Here is a 15,505-nt window from a genome sequence, read left to right as displayed (position 1 = left end):
TACCAGGACCCCTTGAATGCTCCCCAGGGCTCTGCCTGGCAGGAAGTCATGGTTTGGGGGGACACCAGCCATCTAACCCTCATAACCCATCGTGACTGGCTTTGCCAGGTTCTCCCAGGAGGGGCCCTGGGAGGTTTCCAGGAACATGTGAAGCAGGCAGAGGTGGTACAAGCTTGAGTGGCATGTTGGGCTCCAGGTGGGGGCTGGTGCTGGCACCTGGGAGGGATGGGCCCTGGGGGCGTGGACAGGGCCAGGATCTGCTCACTCGTCACCTGCCCGCTGTCAGGTGTTTACACTGCCCAAGGTGAGCGCCAAGACCAAGTTCAAGCTGACAGCCCACGAGGGTTGTCGCGTTCGCAAGGTGGCCCTGGCCACATTTGCCAGCGTGGCCTGTGAGGACTATGCCGAGACCTGCCTGGCCTGCCTCACCAACCTGGGGGACGTGCACGTCTTCTCGGTGCCGGGCCTGCGGCCCCAGGTGCATTACTCCTGTATCCGGAAGGAGGACATCAGCGGCATCGCCTCCTGTGTCTTCACCCGCCATGGCCAGGGTGAGGTGAAGGCTTCCTGGGGCAGGGAACCCGAGTGGGTACAGAATCGCCAGGGGGCGTCAGCAGAACCGGTGATGGGGGGCGGGGGGGGGGGCAGGGCCAGCTAGCACGTGCAGGGCAGACGAGCTGAGGGGCTGTGGGTGGAGTCATGTCTGCTAACTGCACTCTTCGCTTCTCCCACCCCATCCAGGGTTTTACCTGATTTCCCCGTCCGAGTTTGAACGCTTCTCGCTAAGTGCTCGGAACATCACAGAGCCGCTCTGCTCTCTGGATATCAGCTGGCCCCGCAATGCCACCTCTGCCAGGTGTGTGGAGGGGTAGCCCCTGGCCTGCGAGCAAGGCTGGTCTCATCCCCATCCCCGGATTCTGCATGGAGCAAGGGTGGCCTTCCCTGGTGTCACCCCTCTCTGGTTCTAGGGCTCAGGAATGGGAGGACCAGGGTCTGGCCCTTGAGCCTTGAGGTACCTGCCTGTGACCACCTCCTCCCCCCCCATCACGGCCCTGTCTCTGCAGCTACAGGCTCCAAGAATCACCCAAGCTGAGCCAGGCTAACGGGACCCCAGGCATTGTCCTGGCCCCACGGAGCCACGATGGAAGCCCAAATCCTGTCCACAGCAAGGGAACTGGTGAGGGGCTGGGTGTGAAATAGGGGTGGCGGGACCCCAGTCAGGCCAGGAATCAGGCCAGGCCCTGCGGGAGGCAGCAGCTGAGCCAAGGCTGGAAGCCTGGGGGGAGGGGGGGGGCGTGTCATTGCCATGTCCACCATGTGCTAGGTTTGACACCGGGTGCCCAGGTACAGAGGGTACCCCAGGGCCCTGGCAGAGGCCTGACCACCTTTTCCCTACAGACACCCCCGAGCCGCCTGAGGCCACACTCTCACCTATGTCCATTGACTCGGCTACCAGTGCTGACACCACACTGGACACGACAGGGGACGTCACAGTGGAGGACGTGAAGGATTTCCTGGGGTGAGGTGGGCGGGATCCACAGAAGGGGCTGCCCTGGCTCCCCAGCCTCCCTCCCCCACCCTCCCCCACCCTCACACGGGCGTGAGGAGGGGCCCAACCCCACCTTGATCCATGCCCTCTCCTTGCAGCGCTTCAGAGGAATCTGAGAAGAATCTGAGGAACCTGGTGGAAGACGAGGCTCGAGCCTGTGCCATCCTGATTAAATGAGGTGCTGCAGGTATGGGGGACCCTGGGTCTACCTGGTCTTCACGCCCAGGCCACGCCCTGGTCTCAGTGGGTCAGATGTGATCAGTGCTCAGTGGCTTGGCCAGCCCCCTTCAGGCTGTCACTGCAAGGCCCTTGCCCCAGGGGGGTGGGGCAGCCCTCTTGCCTGCTCTGAAGAGGAGGCTGAGTGGTGGCACCTGTGTGGCCAGGCCACCTGCCCGTTGGCTCCCTGGCTTTCTGCTGACTCTTCTCTTCCGCTACCAGGAAGGCCAAACCTACCTGGCCACCAACAGCCCTGTTCGGGAGCTGGGATCCAGGACCCCTGGCTCATGCCTGGCCCTTCGCAGAGACCTGTTTGCGCTAACCTGCGGGCTCCAGTGGCACCTGCCCACCTGGCCCCTGGGCAGCCCAGGGTGTGGTCCTGGAACTTGGCTCAGAGCCTCGGGTGGATTTGGACTGGCCCCTCCTGTAGGCAGTTGGCTACCCTGGAGGGCAGATGCCACAGGGGAGGACAGCTGGGGCTGGCAGCTCATGCCACCTCCCACGCCACACAACATCCTTCCCCCATCTCTTTACAAAGAATATTTTTCTAATGCCTGGCCTGGATAGTGCCAGGCTAGACAGTCATTTCTAAAACTATTTTGGTACTTGTTCTTGGGCAGCCCCCCCTGCCCCCCGAACCTGTGCATTAGTGTGTGTGTGTGAGAGAGAGACAGAGAGACAGAGAGAGATAGAGACGGAGGGAGCTCCCTGGGCACCCAGGACTGAGGCCAAGATGTGTGGGAGGGTGTGGGGGGGTCAGGATGGGTTTCCCTGTAGATTGTATCTTGGGTTCTTCTTTTGTCATTTTTGTTAAAATTAGGGTTTTAATATTGAAAATACTGATTTTTTAATATTGAAAATAAAAGCATTTAATATCTCTTAAATGGCAACTGTGTCTCTTTTATCCCTGGCAGGGGAGGGAGTGTCACATGTGAGCTGACTCCAGAGAGGCCTAACTCCCCAGAGCCCTGTGAACTTCTGCTAGGGTGACCCCCGCTGGTACTGGCTGGACTGTGCTGCTGGGGCCCGAGGCACTGGGGCGGGGAGGGGGGACGGAGCGGGGGCTGCACCTGCACACAGCTTCTGCTGGCTCCATGTGTGCGGGTGGTAGACGGCCAGAGAGAGGCCCTTCCGCTTCCTCACCCAGAGCTTGGCGTTGCGATGGGAGCACTGCAGGCGGGGCCGCTTGCCCTAGGCCAGGGCCTTTCGGAAGGTGCTCCAGGCGTGGAAGCATCGGGTAAAGGCATGCTGCTCGTTGCCCTTGCGGACCAGGCGCAGGCGGCGGGGATGCTCATGCTCTTTGGCGCGCATGTGCTGGATGTACACCTGGCAGCAGGACAGGTGTGAGCCCCGGGCAGACCTTCCAGCCCTCCGGTGCCAGCCTCGGCCCTCCCCTCCGCCCACTCACCTGGCAGGCCTTCAGACTCAGCTTGATCTCCACTTGGCTTGTCTGGGTCCCCACCCACATATAGACCTGTTGGGAGGGCAGGGGAGGGAGTCTCAGGAGGGACCCAGGACTCCCGTCCTCTGTCCTCAGAACTCCCATTGACAAACGGGTGGGCTCCTTGAATGGGCAGGGTCAGCAGGGGTCTCACCTCTTGGCCATTGTCCAACAACATGATGTCATCATCGGCCAGGTCATCTTGGCAAAAGTCGGAGCATTTCTCAGTCACTGCGAAGTAGCCCTTCTCGTTGGAGCACCTGGGGGTCAAGGGTTAGGGAGCGGCTAAGGGTCCGAGCAGCAGCGCCAGCACTCGGGAGGGAGCTGGGGCAGGGTCTGGGCGCGGCCTCACCGGAAGAGCCGGGTGTGCTTCATGTATTCGGCGTCATCGTCATAAGGCTTCTGTGCCCCAATGCCCACCCAGAAGAAGTTCTCAGGCTCCTCACCTTCGTTGATGACCTGTGGGGAAGAGGCTGGTCCAGCCCAGGGGCCGTGTGTGCCGCGCTTACCTGCCCGCGCACCGCACGCCCTGCTCACCTGCTTGCTGTAGGAGGCATCAAACATGCTGTTGAGTATGTCCTCCGCCAGCTTGGCCTCGTCGGGGTCTGAGGCCCGGCCCACCCACGCGTACACGATGCCCTGGTTGTCCTCACTCTCAAAGGGAACCTGGGGAGTGTGCAGGGGGCTCGGTGAGGTCCAGCCTACAACCCCCCACCCACACCCACGGGCCGCGTCAGGCCCACATGCCCACCTTGAGGATGAAGCAGAACTCAGAGTTGAGGAGGCTGGAGTCGGTATTGATCTGGATGCACCTGGGGGAAGGGCGTGTCAGCAAGCAGTCGGGGTGGCTCAGTGACCTCAGCCGCCCACCTGTGCCCCTTCCCCAGCCAGGCACCGGGTGCAGAGGGCGCTGCCATTGGTGCGAATCTGGTAGAGGCTTGGCTGCAGGGTGCCCTGGGCCGCCTTCCTCTTGCCCCGGTGGATGATGAACTTCCTCTTAAAATGGGACAGGAACTTGGGGTTCTCCTGCTGCTGTGTCATGCGCACCACCTGGGGGAGTGGAAGAGTCAGGGGCAGCTGCCCAGGTGCCTCCCTGCCCCGCCCAGGCCAAACCTTCCCTAGGTCTCAGTCCCACTCCAAAGCACGCCCTCCCGAGGCTACGGGACGCGTGGCTCTGGGGGGGGCATGGCAGGCGCACCTCTAGCTTGCCCGGGAAGAGGCTCTCAAACTTCTTTTGCAGGCTGAAGGTGAAGGTGAGCCAGCCCATGTTGGAGGCCTCGCGGCCCTGCCAGAAGTACACAATGCACTGGAAGTCCTCCTCGGGCTGCTTCTCCTCCGCCTCGGCTGCTGCGTCCTCAGCTTCTTTGCCGTCAGCCCCCGCCTTCTCCTCTTTCTCCTCCTTCTTCTCCTCCTCCTCGTACTCCACGGGCACCCAGTACCTGCAGCGTCAGAGAGGTGAGCAGGGACACTGCGGGCACCAGGGGCCCCGTGAGTGAGCGAGGCGCGCTGGGCCCGCACCTGCACAGGAAGACGTAGCAGTCCTGCGTGTAGAAGTGGCCGAACTCCTCCTCCGGCAGCCGCGCGAACTTCTTGCCCTCGAGCACGAAGCCCTCCATGCCGTCCAGGTCCTCGTTCCACTCCTCCATCAGCTGCTCCGCCTGCACGTGACCATCGCTGGTGGGCTGCGGCTGGCCCCTCCTCACCCGCCAGAGACCCACAGGGTCCGCTCGCAAGACAGGCGGCCCCGCGGTCAGGGGCCCCAGGCCTCGGCCCGCCCCGCCCCGCCACCCTGGGCCCGCCCCCACCTCCGTTAGCGCCATGGGCGGCTGCCGGGGCAGGAACAGCGCAGTGAGGTCCGCCTTCATCTGATCCTTCTTCTCCGCGTCGCGCTTCACCTTCCCGGCGAGTCCCGGGCCCTGCAGCACGGCTTCTGCGTTGCGTGTGTAATCCACCGTCAACACGTCGTCCCAATTCTTGAACTTGGCCTTGAACACCTGCCGAGGGGGGTAAAACACGAGCGGGAGTAGGTTGAGGTGGGAGGTCGAGCGAGGCTCGGGAGGCGGGGCCCAGGGATACGGGGACCCAATTAGAAAGAGTGGGAGGGGCATGTTACAGAGGGGGCGGGGCCTAGGCAGCAGAGGGGACGTGATGGGCTTGGACCGGATTCCATAGGGTAATTCCGTAGGGTGGTAACCAATCCACAGAAGGTTCAGGGCTTCAACGGGTCCGCGGGATCTTGGCGCGGCCTCAGGAGCGCCGCCAGGCCGCAATGCGCACCTGTGCCTCAGTGCCCTCCAGGCTGCGGCTGACCGTGGCGTGGCGTGGCCTGTGCAGCATCCCGCATAGCTCCTGGCCCAGCTTGAGGGCGGCGGCACGCACCAGGCGTGGGGACTTGCGGCCGAGCCAGATGAACACGTCGGACCAACAGTCCAGGATGTACACACAGCGCGTGTCCAACAGGCTCTGCAGCTGCGGGGCCAGAGGCTAGAGGTCAACCAGCACCTGGCTACCTGTGAAGCATCCCGCCTCCTTGCCTCCTCCCTGGGTGTCTCACCAGCCGCATCCCCGGCATCAGTTCCACCTTGGGCCGCGTCTTATGTTCCACAGACAGCTTGTAGTTGATCTGTGGCAGCTCCAGGTAGCCCAGGCCCAGGCCCACCTGGCAGGAGAAAGGTGAGTGTTGCATGGGCGGGGTCTGGGAACACGAGCCCCACCCACAACAGACCCTGATTTGGAGCCTGGCCCTACCCTGCTGTGTGCAGTCAGGCCCAATGCCTCTTCCTTAGTTTCCTCCCTCTACCCCAAGGTCATTTTAAGGATATACTATCAGTGGAAAGACCTTGTAGTGGTGCTTCCCCTGCCTGCCTTCCCTAGTCCTTACTGTCGTTTCTAATTCTCTAACTTGTCGTTTTCCTGCCCACAACACCCCACGGCTAATGTCACCTATAAAATTAAGGCCAGGTTCTTAGGCCGGGCACCTGGGCACTTCTCAGCCTCCCTCTCCAGCCCCACCTTCCAGGAAACACACAGCCAGCCTCCGCCCTCTGCTCAGGCTATTGCGTGTCCACAAGGTGGCACCCTCTCCACACCGAAGTCCAGATGGAGCCTGCCTGCAGACACCACTGTGGTGCGTGGCCCATTCCCCCCACCTGACCACCTGCACTCAGCTCACCTTATACAGCTTGGGCTGGGGTGGCCAGAAGTCATCAGGAACGTGCTTCTTGATCTCAGAGGGCTCACCACCCAGTGCCTCCCAGAACTCTGGGGGCTCCTGGCCCTGCACAAGCAGTGTGATCTCTGCGTTCCCTTTCCGCTCGTTCTTGTTTATTTTTTCTGCAAAGAGCCTGAGGGCAGGTGCAAAGCCCTTAGTAAGGGCTGTACCCCTTCTTAGGTGGCAATGTTTCTTCGCACGAAACCCCCCACCATGTCTGAGAAAGGCGTAGTGCTCGTACCTGGCTTTGGTGGTGTTACTCAGTGTGGCCTGGGCCCCGCGCCACACGTAGATGTCCAGCCCTCGGTCCAGCAGGAAAACAAACCTGGACAGGAGGTGCGAGAGGGGCTGTGATGGGTACAGGCAACGACTGCCTCCAGGCCCCGACCCCACCCTGGGTTTTAGCCCCCCTGCTGGTCTGCTGAGCTCTGTGGAACGGGTTAAAGACTTGCTGGAAGACCTTCTCTTCTAGAGCCCACACCTGCCCCTCACTGGTGGGGAGGAGGTTCAGGGTCAAGCACCCCCACCTCACATCATCGGGGCTTACCTCGGGTCCAGGGAGGCCCCCTTGAGTGGCACGGGCTCCAACTTGATGTTCTTTTTCCCATATATGCGGTACATTCTGGGGGCCGGAGCAGAAGTAACATGGAGGGAGGACCAAGGGACCGGTTTCCCCTAACAGCCTCCCCCAGGCCTTCCCTGCTGGGTGCAGGTCACACCACCCCTCACCTGGTGATGTAGTGCGTGTCCTCCACAGTGTAGAATCCACTGGCTGTTCCGCCTTCAATGTATGCAATGTCGTTGTCAAACACCTGTGTGTGAGGGGACAGTCCATCCTTGAGCGCCCCCACCCCTCACCAAATACCACCTTGTGTACAGGTGTGTCCGGTGCTAGAAATCCATGAGGACGTTAAAATGGAAGAGTAAGATTTGTGTCTAAATATAGACACGTATTGGAGTGTTAAGATGTACACAAGCATGAACGTGCTTATATTTGCGTGTATGAGCCAGTTTAGGTAGACACAGCACATTTAGGTACGTGTGGTGTGTATCAGGGTACAGAAGCAAGCAGGTTTATGGAGGAGGGCAGACTTGGGTGAATCTGGGTGAAATCTCATGTGTACGGTCCCATCTACACGTAACCAGCTGGCAGGTGGGCCTGCACAGCTCACTAACCCTGCCACCAGACTGTCCGGACCTTGGCCTTGCCTCCTTGGTGCCCAGCTGGTGGCCCCGCCCCCTGGCCCCTATTGGTCCCAGCTCCCCATGTCTCTCCTGGCCTCTGCTGACCAAGGCTCCCCACCTTTGGCCTCCTCTTGCCCCCCTGATCTCACCCTATTTGTCCTTGCCTTTTGCTTTAGGTCTCCACCCAAAAACCTTTAGTTTCAGCTTCCTGCCCCCCATCAGCCATGCTGCCCACCCTCGCCCTGCCCCTCTGCCCCCGCCCCCTCAAGGCCCTTGCAGTCCACGGGTACCTGCAGGAACTCCTCACTCTCGTCGCCCATCTCCTCCCGCACAGTGCGGCATTCTGCACCCAGGTAGTTGCGCAGGTTCACGGCGTGGATGGCAGAGCAAGCCTTCTTGTCAAGTGTGGCTTCACCACCGATCCAGTAGTAGATCTCCCAGTTCAGAGAGCCGCTGTCATCCAGAAAGGTCTGGGGGCCGTGACACAGCGTGTCAGCCCTCACCGGGCAGTGCCAGCTTCCCAGCTCACCCCAGAGGGGCTGCTCTGATGGCACCGGCTCCCCGGCCCCAGGATACCTGGGGGGATGGCTCGCACTGCCGCACCTCTGCTTGGGCAGTCAGCACCTGGGCTCCTTCGCCAAGCCTTGCCCTCCCACCTTGAACAAAACTGTGGAGCTGAGGATTCTGAGCAATCTAAGATGATGGCACTGGGGGTCACATTGCTCCTGACAGTGCGCCCAGTCTCACCTTGAGCACGATGTAGCAGTCAGCCTCATAGAACTTGCCATGCAAGGCTTCCTCCACCAGCGTGGGCACGAAGTTCTCAATCTGCCAGATGGTCAGGCCGGGCAGCTGGCCCACGTCCTCCGTGAAGAACTCTGAGTAGTCAAGGCGAGGCTTCTCCAGGCCCTGGTCCCAGCGCCGCACCTTGCCCCCGGGGGCTCGGGCATCAGTGCTGTCCTGGGGTCAGAGTCACAGCACATGGATTGACTGCAGCCACGCAGGCTGGTCTCACCACCCACCGTGGGATGTTTGCTCAGGGTCCTCTCTCTCTCTCTCTCTCTCTCTCTCTCTCGGCCTGGGTCACAATGTGTCTTGAGCACAGCCCAGGGCCACCTGCCCTGCCCCAGCCCCTGGCTTGACTTACCTCCTGCTTTTTGTTCTTTTCCTGGGCCACGTCTGACATGCCCTTCAGCACCTGCTTGGCCTGGTCATCCTGAGCTGAGTCCTTACGCCTCCGTAGTCGCATCTTTCGAGCAAGGGGGTCTTTGGGCCCACCCCCTGCTTGGGGGAGGGACAAACAACTGAGCTCTGGCTGGTACTACCCCCTGAGGCATCCAGCCACCCAAGAACCAACGCCATCCTCCAGGGTCCCGAGAGCTGGGTCCCACCCAACGTACAGATGGGTAAGTAGAGCCCCAGAGAAGAACACCCCACTGTCAGGCCAGACCTTTCCCTGCTCACCAGCCACGGCTGCAGCCACTGCAGCAGGGGAGGCACCCGCCAACCGCAGCTGGTTCTGCAGCGAGAAGTCGATGTTGTACCACTCGGCGGCGCGGTCAGCGGGCTTGGGCGGCATCACCAGGCTGGGGTTCTCCCGCACGTCCAGGACCTGCTCGTGCGACGAGCAGAGGTGGCGCTGAGCCTGAGGCCCAGCTCCCAGCCACACCACACTCAGTTTCTTGCTCTCTGCAGCCGCCAGGGCTGAGAGGCCCAGGGCTGGGGCCAGGGGCCTGGGTTCTCACCCCAGCTCTGTGGCTGCCCAGCATGTGCTTTGGTTTTACCTTCTCTGAATGTGACCTTGCAAATTGGCTGTGGGACCTAAATGACACTGTCCAGCACGCTATGGATATGAGGACGTGGCTCACCTTCTCCCAAAAAGCTCCCTGGCACTGGCCACCTGTGCTTGGTCTTTCCTGAGGGTCTGGCAGTGCCTGCCTTCCCCACTCCCCGCCCTCACGTCCCTGGGCCTGCCCTGACCTCGATCTCTGTCAGGAAGTGGATGGCCTCTGGGAGCGTCACCAGGCGGTTTTTGTTCAGCACGAGTTTCTTCAGCTTTGTGCACCTGTGAAGACAGAGCCGAGGCCTCAGGGAACAAACAGACGAGGGGCAGGGAAGGCAGGTAGGGCCAGAGGACGACAGCTGGCTAGTTAGGAAACCGGTGGGCTCTAACATGCTGGAAAGGCAGGGAGGCTGGAGCGCGTGGAACTGGAGCCTCCTCACACTAAATGACTGGGAAGTTCTTTTTGTGACTTTGATGGAGCAGAATTTTTCCAAATGGCCTTCTGCAGATTAAGGGCCCCTAGACATAAGAGGGTACCAAAAAAAATGTTTGGTCCTCAAATTAGTTTGGAAGCTGCTGCCAGTGGGGGTGGGGGAGGGGCAGCCTGAAGAACTTCCGAGAGCCGGAGACCACAGTAGTGGACACTGTGACCTCCAGAGGGGACGGAAGCAGCACCAGGTCCCAAATTCATGTGGCAGTGGAACCCGTATGACACCATCCCTGTCAGTGTCCCCCAAACGTGCTCCGGGGAAGCCAACTTGGGAATTGCTAGCACAGGACTGTGAGACCTCATCCCCAAAGCCAGTTTAACCATCCATTCTGTACGGTGGAAGACCGCAGGGTGGGTTCCGGCCATGCTTCTGGGGCTTTCCGTGCCGTGCCCCCCTGCCCCCCTCTCCCAGCCTCGCCCCAGCACCTGCAAAGGCTTTCGGGGATGAGCTCCAGGTTGTTGTTGGCGGCCATGAACTCCTCCAGGCTGGCCAGCTTGCCCACGCCGGACGGCAGCCCGTCAAAGTCCAGCTTGTTGGAGTTCAGGTACAGCCTCTTCAGCTTGGTCAGCTTGCAAATGGCTGACTGGAGGGGAAGCAGGCGGGGGCGGGAGTCAGGGGAGCAGCGAGGGGGGCCCAGCGACCTTCCCGTCCTCCTCCCCAGGCCTAGACGCACCGGCAGTGAGGTGAGCAGATTGCGGGACAGGTTCAAGGTCTCCACGTGCACCCACTGGTCAATGCACAGGGAGAGCTCCACGATCTCGTTGCTGCTCAGGTTGAGGCGGCGCAGGCTGGGGAGCGTGTACAGGCACTCGGGCACCCGCGTCAGGCCGTTGCAGGACAGGTCCACATCTAGGGCACAGGTGGCGTGTGTCAGCCGGGCCCACACAGCCAGCCCGAGCTCTGCCACCTCCGGGCTCTGTGGACTTCAGCAAGAGACTTAACCTCTCTGAGCCTCAGTTTCCCCACTTGGAGAAACTTCCTCGCACCGGTGGGTCTAGGCATAAAGTCGGTGCTCATAAGTTGCTGTTATCACTAGTCACTGTGACAATCACAGAGTGACAACCACATCCTTTCCTTCTGGGAGGCAGGCAGAGAAGCAGGGTTCAGTCCCTCCACAGGAAGCGAGGGACTGGAGGGGACGAGAGCCTGAGGGGTCACCCAAGGGTTGCTGACCTGTGAGGTTGCTCAGGCCCTCTAGGCTCGTGGGGAGGTTGCCCTGGGTGCGCTGGGTGTTCCTTAGGTGCAGGGTCTGTAGGGCCGTCAGAGCCGGGAGCTGCCTGCAGGGAGAGGTGGGTGGTCAGGCCAGGGACAGGCCCAAGGGCACGGGGCCAAGAGCCACTGGGGAGCCGAGGGACCAGGCCAGACGCCCCCGGGGTGGGCTCTGGAGGGGTGTGGCCCCAGCAGTGCTGACCGGAGCTGCGCATGCAGCAGAGGGTTCCCGTTGAGCACGAGTGTCTGCAGGTGCACCAGGCGACGCATCTGGGGGGGCAAACTCTCCAGGTGGTTCTCACTGAGATCCAGGTACAGCAGGTCCGTGAGGTTGATGAAGAGCTGGTTGGGGATGGTGTCAATGCTGCGGGCGGGAGGGAGGGGCGAGGCGGGCAGGGCCACCCAGTCAGTACCACATGCCCACCTCCAGGACCCCCCTGGCCTCCCCTGTGTGTGGCCCTGCCCAGCTCCCACTCCCGGCCTGACGGGCACCTGTTGTGGCTGAGGTTCAACACCAGCATGTTCTTGGCATTCTCCAGCTCCCGCGGGCACTCTGTCAGCTGGTTGTAGCTCAAGTCCTGGGGAGGAGGGGTGAGGCCAGGTCAGAGGTGTCAGCGCTGGTGCCACCTCGCCAGTCCTCTGCCAGGCTGGGGCATCAGCCAGGGCATAGAGAGGGGAGCAGATGAGGGGGTTCAGGGCCAAAGGGAGACAGCAGGACCCTGGGAGGAAGGGTGCCCAGGATAAGGATGTGACTCCATGAGCAACCTTGGACAAGGCACTGTCTACTCTAAGCCTCAGTTTCCCCATCTATAAAATGGGATAACAATGGCCCCAGGGCCCATAATAGTGCATGAGTAACCACTGACCAGGACTGAGAGGTCATCCAGCTTGAAGATGTCATCGGGGACTCCAGAATTCTTCAGGCAGTTGGCTCGAGCCACAATGGCCTGGGGAAAAACCGTGTGAGTGCGTGATTCCTGGCTTCCGCCCCCAGGAGAAGCAGAGGGATCAGGGAGGGACATCTCCTTAGGAACTTCACTGGAGGCCAGGCCTCAGTGCTCTCCCATCCTAGTCTTTACACGCAGTTCCTCCACCTGGTGAGCTCTTCCTAGCCTCCCTATGAGCTCCTATTCACACCTCAAAGCCCAGATCAAATGTGCCCCACAGCCCAGCACAGGGTCCTCAGGGAACCTTTTCCGATTGAACAATCTCTCCTCAATTCCAGAGGGCAAGATGGGGGTGTAGTTCTGAATCAGGGCTTCTAGAACAGAGGGTTGGCCCAAAGGGAAATGAGAGTATGGGCTGAGCAAGTCTGTTTTCTCTCCCCTTAGGGCTGAAACCTCCTCATGCTACAGACCTCTAGAAAGTTCGAGGGGGAGAGAAGACAGGCTGGGCAAGTCACAGCAGGGTTCAGGGCAGCTGCTCCTCTCCTTTGGCCGTCCCCCACTGAACCCTCCCCAGAAAGTAGAAGGGACTTGTCTGAGGTCATGCAGCCAGGAAGTGGCAGAGCTGATGTGAACTCAGGCAGCCTGAATCCAGAGGCTGTGCTCTTAACATCTCAGGGCTCTGGCCATGGACAGGAACAACTTTTGCTGAGGCCAGAAGGGTCTGGCCAAGAGCCTGGTGTTCTGGGATGTCAGAGGCTCTGTGAAGAGCAGAAGAGTGAACAGGCCACCCTGACTACCTCCCCTCCTGGCTAAACCCCACCCTACGCCAGCTCTACCAATGTGTGGCTGGTGACCTACGGCAAGTGACCTGCCTCTGCGGCCAAGTGTCCTCATCTGTGAACTTGGGAGAAGTCAGGATTATAAGAAAAAACCCATGTGGAAATAGTTGGAGCAGTGCTTAGCCACTATTAGTTGTTGTTATTGTAGCTGTCCAAAAAGGGTGGGATTTTGGATTTTTTTACGTTTTGCCCCATGGGTTACTTAACACAGGGCATCATTATATCCTCTCCCCTTTAGGGACAGGCACCGGGGCCTGACATGGGGATAGGCAGAGGTGCTAGTCCAGCCTGGGTCTGGCCCTGCCCGCACACCTCTGGCTGGACTCCAATCCCCACCTCCAAGCATGGTGGCCTCCAGCAGCACTCACCCGAAGCGATGGCAGACTGGACAGCTCCCCATGAAGCGTTGTCAGGTGGTTGTGGCTCACAGACAAGTGCTCCTGGGCCAGGACAAGGGAGCAGAGGCTCAGCGGGGGCCCCATCTGCCACCACAGTCTTGCACCATCCGAGGTGGCCCTCAGACACACGTGGCGCAGTGCACCCCTGCAGCCTCCCTCCCTCTCTGCCAGCTCTACTCATGGTTATCAGCCTCTTCCTCTACGTCAGCGGCTTTCTGCACAGGCTCCGCCCACCTGGCCCAGCCCCACCCACAGGGATCCACCCAGCCTGCTGAAAGCCCCTTACCAGTTTCTGCAGAGCAGCCAATTCCTCTGGCAGGTAGCAGAGGCCAGTGCGGTTCAGCTTCAGCCATCGCAGACTGGTCATGGCCTTGACATTCTCAGGGAAGTAGCCTCCCTGCGGGGTATGCCATGGTGAGGCTGGTCTGGGAGAGGAACGTCCCTGCTCTACCACCCTCTATCGCCCCCAACTGCCCATGGAAGCCTTTGGGGAGTAACAGAGCCAACTCTCACCAGCTGAGTGGCCCTGGACAAGTCATTTTGCCTCTCTGTGCCTCCATTTCCTCATCCATGAAATAGAGCTAATAAAAGCCCTCTCATGACAAAACTCAGGAGGACCAAGTAGTGATCAGCATGGCTATTGGCCTAAGATCTGTCTCTCTTGCTGGATTCTGAGTCCCAGGAGGGTAGGGATGAAACTGGCTTGTTCCAGGTAACACCTCCAGCGTCCAGCTGTGTGGTTCACATGCCTTTGCCCAGCATTCCAGGCTCTGCCTGGGCCACCTGAAGTGAGGGTACCCCCCCGAGCCTCTGCCAAGGTCCCACCTCTGCCCCCACCCTGCCATCAGCATACAAGCCGTTTATGGCAAGGTCCAAAACCCCCGGTGCAAGGCCCCAGCTCCCCACCCTGCACAGGCACTGTCTTGTTCATTTGTTTATCCATTCATTCTCCACATTCAAATGCCCACCTCAGTACCCCCAGCCCTTGTAGCAGGGAGCCTGGAATAGCATGTGCCTTTAGTGCCCTTGGCTGTGTCCCCTTCCCCCTATAGCCACATTCCCCACCAGTGACTCAGACTCCGGGTCTGAAGAGGACACAAGGAGACCCCAGGTGAGGATAGCGCGGATGGAGGCAGAGAAAGTGGTGTGGCCACCTATGCATGGGGTCAAACGTGTGTGCACATGTGGGTAAATGCAGGAAGAACCCGCCTCCCCTCAGTCCTGGCCCAACGACCCCAGCCGAAGCCTGGGCTCCCTTAGGCTAAACTGACTCCAGCCTGAGTCTGCCCACTCACCCACCCTGCAGTGGGGGCTGCCCCTCTTGGTACTCCAGGCCAGCTCTCACCTCCACTCTTGCCCTGATTCCTCTGGCCACCGGCACTGCTCACCTCATCCTTGCCTCTAGAACCACCTCTCCCACTGACTGGCTGGAAGGCTGGGCTCAGGCTCCTTGTGGCCCTGGTCTGTCAGTCCATAAGCTGCTCAAACAACGGCTACCCAGGGCCTCGCACAAATGTCTGACACACTCTCCACACCAACTAATCCATGTTTCCAAGAGGACTACTTTTAAGTCCCTTTACTGGATGAGAAGACTGAGGCTGAGACAGGAAGTGATTTGCCCAAGACCACACAGGCTGGGAATGGCGGTGGCAGGGACAAAGCAGTGGCCGCGAAGAGTTCCAGACCCGCCCAGGGACAGCCCGGCAACCTGCAGCGCGACAGTGAGTCAGGGCCTGGCTTGGGCGTGTGACCTCAGCGGGACGGGGAAGGGGGGCTGGGGAGGTGGGAACAGAGCTCAACGACCCCGCCCCACTCTCCAGCCCCGGTGGGGCCCAGATGCCAGGACGGGGACACGGGGTGGGGGCTCTCAGCCCATCCCTAGCGTGACTCCGAACCCAAGGGTCCACGCCGCTCCGACCCGGCCTCGGTCTTCCCGTAAGGGCACCGAAAGGAGATCTTGGGGATCCGTTCCGGGCGGGGAACCCGAGCCCCGGGAGAGCCCCACCCGGCCCCGCCCGCAGTCCCGAGCGGTACTGGGCCCGGAGGCGGACGGGACAGGAAGCGGAGACCGGTGCGGGCTGGAGCGGAAGAGACGGCATAGAGGGGGCCCGCCCCGCCCCGCCGCCGGGTCGCCTCACCTTGAAGTCGTTGCCGCTGAGGTCCACACCGCGCACGAACGGCAGCACTCCAGTGGCCTCCATGGCGCTGCGCTTGCTGCCGGGCGGGCCAGACGCTGGGGGCGGCGGGGAGAGCCGCGGGCTGGGCCAGCGCCGACCCCGCCCCTTAACTCGCCCCC

The 15,505-nt window shown here is 60.9% G+C and overlaps 2 protein-coding genes across 5 annotated transcripts in view; one reads left to right on the top strand and one right to left on the bottom strand.

Annotated features, from left to right (window-relative positions):
- LLGL1 (LLGL scribble cell polarity complex component 1) overlaps positions 1-2,649 on the top strand; it is a 16,735-nt gene extending 14,086 nt beyond the window's left edge. The window contains exons 18-23 of one of the 3 annotated variants that reach the window (XM_074320603.1): positions 287-551; positions 742-856; positions 1,065-1,177; positions 1,399-1,519; positions 1,648-1,736; positions 1,988-2,649. In XM_074320603.1, the coding sequence (XP_074176704.1) occupies positions 287-551; positions 742-856; positions 1,065-1,177; positions 1,399-1,519; positions 1,648-1,726 (693 nt within the window). In that variant the 3' untranslated portion in view covers positions 1,727-1,736; positions 1,988-2,649. The remainder of the gene's footprint in view (positions 1-286; positions 552-741; positions 857-1,064; positions 1,178-1,398; positions 1,520-1,647; positions 1,737-1,987) is intronic. The other 2 variants (XM_074320605.1, XM_074320604.1) reach the window with 2 other exon arrangements.
- FLII (FLII actin remodeling protein) lies at positions 2,609-15,505 on the bottom strand. 2 transcript variants are annotated; one of them, XM_019753731.2, is made up of 30 exons: positions 15,348-15,505; positions 13,496-13,606; positions 13,180-13,251; positions 11,952-12,032; positions 11,578-11,663; positions 11,288-11,449; positions 11,050-11,153; positions 10,550-10,725; positions 10,302-10,459; positions 9,583-9,667; positions 9,067-9,214; positions 8,750-8,886; positions 8,350-8,562; positions 7,893-8,072; positions 7,147-7,229; positions 6,965-7,039; positions 6,659-6,742; positions 6,379-6,550; positions 5,761-5,865; positions 5,484-5,675; positions 5,012-5,200; positions 4,725-4,864; positions 4,405-4,645; positions 4,102-4,256; positions 3,958-4,018; positions 3,744-3,872; positions 3,559-3,665; positions 3,361-3,466; positions 3,174-3,239; positions 2,609-3,091 (listed from the first exon to the last, which is right to left on the bottom strand). In XM_019753731.2, exons 1-30 carry the CDS (start codon positions 15,408-15,410, stop codon positions 2,957-2,959), a joined length of 3,816 nt encoding a protein of 1,271 aa, XP_019609290.2. In that variant the 5' UTR covers positions 15,411-15,505; the 3' UTR covers positions 2,609-2,956. The 2 variants fall into 2 exon arrangements, with proteins under 2 accessions (XP_019609290.2, XP_019609291.2); XM_019753732.2 differs by having other exon boundaries at positions 8,750-8,883.

This window comes from Rhinolophus sinicus, linkage group LG15 (genome assembly GCF_036562045.2).
Source record: "Rhinolophus sinicus isolate RSC01 linkage group LG15, ASM3656204v1, whole genome shotgun sequence".
In the NCBI taxonomy this organism is placed as follows: Eukaryota; Metazoa; Chordata; class Mammalia; order Chiroptera; family Rhinolophidae; genus Rhinolophus; species Rhinolophus sinicus.
This window is presented reverse-complemented; position numbering and strand designations above follow the sequence as displayed.